This window comes from Lactuca virosa, chromosome 1 (assembly GCF_052849685.1).
Source record: "Lactuca virosa cultivar CGN04683 chromosome 1, Lactuca_virosa_CGN04683_v6, whole genome shotgun sequence".
In the NCBI taxonomy this organism is placed as follows: domain Eukaryota; kingdom Viridiplantae; phylum Streptophyta; class Magnoliopsida; order Asterales; family Asteraceae; genus Lactuca; species Lactuca virosa.
In genome coordinates, this window is record NC_136426.1 from 107,153,245 (window position 1) to 107,158,558 (window position 5,314).

Consider the following 5,314-nt stretch of genomic DNA (forward strand, 5'->3'; position numbering starts at 1 on the left):
TCGATTCTTTTTCTTAAGGTGGCTTTCACATTCGTCATCAAAAATGAAGGTGTAAACTCACTCAGACATCGTCAATCTTAAGAGTAAACGATCGCTTGACTGTAAACGTTTAGATTTAACTCCTCGTTGTCTAACGGCCAACGTCAAGCGACGTTCAACATTAAGATTGCAAACGGTGCAATCTGAGGTGTTTGGTGGTTTCTGGCATTTGAATGCCTGTCTGCATCAGTGTTAGACTCTATTTTGTATAGATCTAACGGTAAACTACATTGCGGCTTGCAGAGCGTTTTTTGAGGATTTCTGTAAGTTTTCGCACGCTTGCCTTCTGTTGTTTGTTCAGGTTGTTTTCTTGGGTGCTTCTGTGTTATTGTATTGTTCTCTTGTTGTGTTGTGACTCTTACAGTTTATTGATATCGAGATTGGGGTCTTGTGGTTATACTAGCTTGTCTGCTTCTTGAAAGGAGGTCAGAATCTGGTTTAGTATAATTACTTTTTAAGAGAACACGGGTTTGATATTGTGTAAACTATATCAGTCATGGTTGGGGAAGCTCCTTCTGCTTCTGGTTCTAAAAGTCCAGAACATTATGATTTTGATGATCCATTATTTTTACATCCATCTGATAATGGTGTTGTCTCTGTTATTAGTTTCAAATTGACTCGTACTGAGAATTTTAGAATATGGAAAATTTCAATGACTAGGGCTTTGAAAGGTAGAAATAAGTTAGGATTTGTTGATAAAACTTTTCCTAAACCTAGTGAGGATGAAACTAAAATTCATAAGTGGGAACGTGTTAATGCTGTTGTGAGTTCTTGGATTCTTGGTTCTATTTCTGAGTCTTTATATGCTAATCATGCCTGTAGTGATAATGCATTTGATATTTGGTCTGAGTTGAGTGAAACTTACTCTAAGGCTGATGGTTCTGTTGTTTTTAATGTTCATCAAAAGATAAATTCTCTTACTCAGAGTGGTTTGTTTGTCTCTGAGTATTACAGTAAGCTTGATGCTTTGTGGAAAGAATTTGATGGGTTAGTTAACCTGTCTGAATGTACTTGTAAGGCTTCAACTGATTTTGTTAATCATTCAAAATTAATGAAGCTTATGCAGTTCTTGTCTGGTTTAGATGATACATTCAATCAAGTTAAAAGCCATATTTTGTTAATGGAACCTCTTCCTAATGTGAAAACTGTTTTTTCTATTAATTCTCGTGAAGAATCACATCAAAAGGGAGGTTCTGTTTCTCAAACTTCCACTAAGTCTCAAGCTACTGCTTTTGTTGGTAAATTTAATGATCAAAAACGGAATAAGTCACGTGGAAACTCTAATCTTCAATGTAAAAATTGTGGTCTTAAGGGACATACTATTGAAAGGTGTTATAAGCTCATTGGTTTTCCTAAAGATTTTAAATTTAAAAATGAATCTCATAATTCTAATAAAACAATCTCTTCTAATAATTCATTTTCTTCTGATGTTAATGGCTCTTTTGATTTGGATGTTAAATCTAACAATTCGTCTGAAAAGTTTTTTCTCACAAGTGAGCAATATAACAAGTTTCTCAGTCTCATTAATGAGAAACCTTCAACAGGTGAAGTGTCTGCGAATATGGCAGGTATTTGTTGTAACTCTTTTGTGTCTACTAATAATAAGTGGATTGTTGATTCTGGTGCAAACCATCATATGACCAAAACCGATTTTAAGCTAAATAACATTGTTGATGTTTCAAAACTTGATCTTAGAGTGGATCATCCTAAGGGATCTTCTGCTAGGATTAATAAAATTGGAAATATGAGACTGTCTAATTCAGTTGTTTTGTCTGATGCTTTTGTTATTCCTGAATTTAATGTGAACTTACTTTTTGTTCATCAACTTTGTAAGGATAATAAGTGTCAGCTTGTTTTTGATGAATTTAAATGTGCTGTTCAGGATTCACAGTCCAAGGTGACTGTGGGGACTAGTAATGAATCAGGAGGGTTGTATTATCTTGAGGATTCTTACTCTTCAGGTAATATGGCTTCTTTAAGTAGGATTGATTGTTATGTTTCTAAAGTAACTTGGCATAATAGGTTGGGTCATCCTGCTATCCAATCTTTAAATTCTCTTAAACATGTTTTGTCTTTTAGGACTGACTCTCTTCCTCCTTGTGATGTTTGTCACAAGGCTAAGCAATCTAGAAATTCTTTTCAATTGAGTGAACATAAGAGTACTTCTTTAGGTGATTTAGTGCATATAGATGTTTGGGGTCCCTATAGGGTTGCTACCACAGATGGTTTTAAATACTTTCTAACTATTGTGGATGATTTCACCAGAGGTGTTTGGGTATATTTGCTAAGGTCCAAAACTGAAGTTTTTTATTGGTTTTCTATGTTTTATAATTTTTTGAAAAATCACTTTAATTCTAGTCTTAAAGTTGTTAGATCCGATAATGGTACTGAGTTTGTTAACTCTCAGTTTAAAGATTTTTTTGATAAAAATGGTATTTCACATCAAACCACTTGTACTTATACTCCATAACAAAATGGTGTTGTGGAAAGAAAGCATCGAAATCTCTTAAATGTTGCCAGATCTCTTTTGTTTCAATCTGGTTTGCCTCTTAAATTTTGGGGTGAATCAATTTTAACTGCTGTGTTTTTGATAAATAGACTTCCTACTTCAGTCTTAAAAGGGAAGTCTCCTTTTGAAATGATTTACAAGTGTTTACCTAAATTTGAGAATTTGAGAGTGTTTGGTTGTTTATGTTTCTCTGTTAAACAGAATGTATCAGATAAGTTTGTTGAAAGATCTGAAAAATGTGTTTTTGTTGGTTATTCTAATGAAAAGAAAGGTTATAAGTTGTATAGTCTTGATAGTTCTTCTGTTTTCTTTTCCAGGGATGTAGTGTTTTATGAGGATGTGTTTCCATTTAAAATGAAGAAGGATTTGATTAATGAAAATTTGTTTTCATTTTTTAATGACTCTGTTGTTAATGACCCTGTACCATCCAGTCCCTATGATGAAATTCTTCAATCATCCTATATGGATGAAGTTCCTGAGTTTGAAACTCCTGAGATTAGCCACCAGACTGATGACACTGGTGCAGCTATTTCTTCTGATGTTGCTATTGATAGTAGCCAGGATGGCTTGGCACAAGCATCTCAGTCTCAAGAGGCTGATCCAGGTGTTTCTGATTTTTCTGAGGGAAATAGTTTGGAAAGACTTGAACCATCTGGTAGTAGTTCTGTTAGAAGGTCCGATAGAGAGTCTAGAATGCCTCTTAGATTTAGTGACTATATTGTTGAAGGTAAATATAAATATGGTATTGAGAAAACTATAAACTATGCAAAGTTAAGTCCTGAAAATTTTTGTTTTGTTTCAAATTTAAATAAAACTGTTGAGCCTAGGAATTTTTTTAGGCTTCCACTGATTCAAATTGGATAACTGCAATGAATGAGGAAATGGAAGCTTTATATCGAAATAAAACTTGGGAAATTACTGATTTACCCTCTGATCGTAAACCCATTGGGTGTAAGTGGGTGTATAAAATTAAATACAAGGCTAATGGTGAGGTACAAAGGTATAAAGCTAGACTTGTAGCTAAAGGATATAGTCAAAAGGAAGGTATAGACTATGAGGAGACTTTCTCTCCTGTGGCAAAGATGGTTACTGTTAGGGTTGTTGTTTCTTTAGCTGTTAATTTTTCTTGGAAATTGTTTCAACTTGATGTTAATAATGCCTTTCTTTATGGAAATCTTGATGAGGATGTCTATATGACTCTTCCTCAAGGGTATCATACTCCTGGTGATACTCGTGTTTGTAAATTGTTAAAATCATTATATGGCTTGAAGCAGGCTCCTAGGAAGTGGAATGAAAAACTTTTTTCTTCTTTATTTGAGTTTGGTTTTGTTCAAAGCATAAATGATTATTCATTATTTGTTAAAAATAAAGACAGTACTATTGTTATTCTGCTTGTATATGTTGATGATATTGTTATAACAGGAAATTGTGAGGTTGAAATTACTAAAGTAAAAGATTTTTTAAAATCTAAATACTTGATTAAAGATTTAGGGAAGCTAAAGTTTTTTTTGGGTATTGAGGTTTTTGATAAGATTGATGGAATTTGTTTAACCCAACGTAAATATTGTTTGGAATTAATTCATGAGTTTGGAAAATTAGCTTGTAAACCGGTTAAAACTCCTTTAGATTTAAATCTTAATATTTCTGGAAAAGGGATAGATGAGAAGGATGTTTTACTGAGTAATATAACAGAGTATCAAAAACTTATAGGGAAACTAATCTATTTAACTATAACTAGACCTGATATATCTTTTACTGTTCAAACTCTCAGTCAATTTATGCATTCTCCAAGAAAATCTCATTTGGATGTTGCTATGCGTGTGTTAAGGTATCTAAAACAAAGTCCTGGTAGAGGTATTAGTTTTTTAAAAAATCAAAGATCTTCTTTGTGTGCATATGTGGATGCTGATTGGGCTAAGTGTATCTCTTCTAGAAGGTCAGTTACTGGCTATTGTGTGTATTTTGGAGACTCATTAATTTCTTGGAAAAGTAAGAAACAAGATACGGTTTCTAGATCCTCTACTGAGTCTGAATACAGGGCTTTGGCTTTAGTTACTTGTGAGATTATGTGGATTCTAAAACTTTATTATGATTTGGGAGTTAAAGATTTGTTTCCAATAAATGTTTTCTGTGATAATGAATCTGCTATTAAATTAGCTCTTAATCCTGTTTTTCATGAAAAAAATAAACACTTTGAAGTTGATGTTCATTTTGTTAGAGATAGGGTTTCAAAAGGAATTTTAAAAATTGTTAAAATAAGTTCAGAACTTCAAAGGGCTGATATTTTTACTAAAGCTTTGTCTTCAAAGCAACATGTTTTTTTGTGCTCTGAATTGGGTTTGTATGATCCGTTCAATATTGATTAGATTCTTTCTCAATGTTTATCTTGAGAGGGGGTGTTAAAAGTATGTATTTATGAGCAAGATTAACATTGAAGAAGAGTTTCTGTATTGGGTTGAAATTGTAAATATGAAGAAAGGTAATAAAGAGAGTTTAGGAGATTTTAGTATTAGGTGTATTGTGTATTGTTTTAATAAGTGCAGGTACTGGGGCTCGTTTATCTAAAAGTAGGAAAGCACGCGGATCCTTGATACTGGGTTTGGGTCGGTTATATCTCGGGTTTGGTTTATGGGTTGAACCGGAAGTATAAATGCATCGCAGCTGTGTTAGAGTGTTCAGATCAATGTTCAGCTTACACACACTCACTATAGTCTCTCTGATCTTTTGTCTTCGTCTTCTTCAGATTAGGGTTTTGATCGAGTCTAG

The 5,314-nt window shown here is 33.3% G+C and overlaps 1 protein-coding gene across 1 annotated transcript; it reads left to right on the top strand.

Moving 5' to 3' along the window:
• Positions 1 to 535: 535 nt before the first annotated feature.
• Positions 536 to 3,398, top strand: LOC145118834 (uncharacterized). The gene is made up of 5 exons (XM_079054499.1): positions 536 to 2,000; positions 2,119 to 2,143; positions 2,398 to 2,471; positions 2,652 to 3,275; positions 3,388 to 3,398. The coding sequence occupies exons 1-5, from the start codon at positions 536 to 538 to the stop codon at positions 3,396 to 3,398; spliced, it is 2,199 nt and encodes a 732-aa protein (XP_078910625.1).
• Positions 3,399 to 5,314: the final 1,916 nt, after the last annotated feature.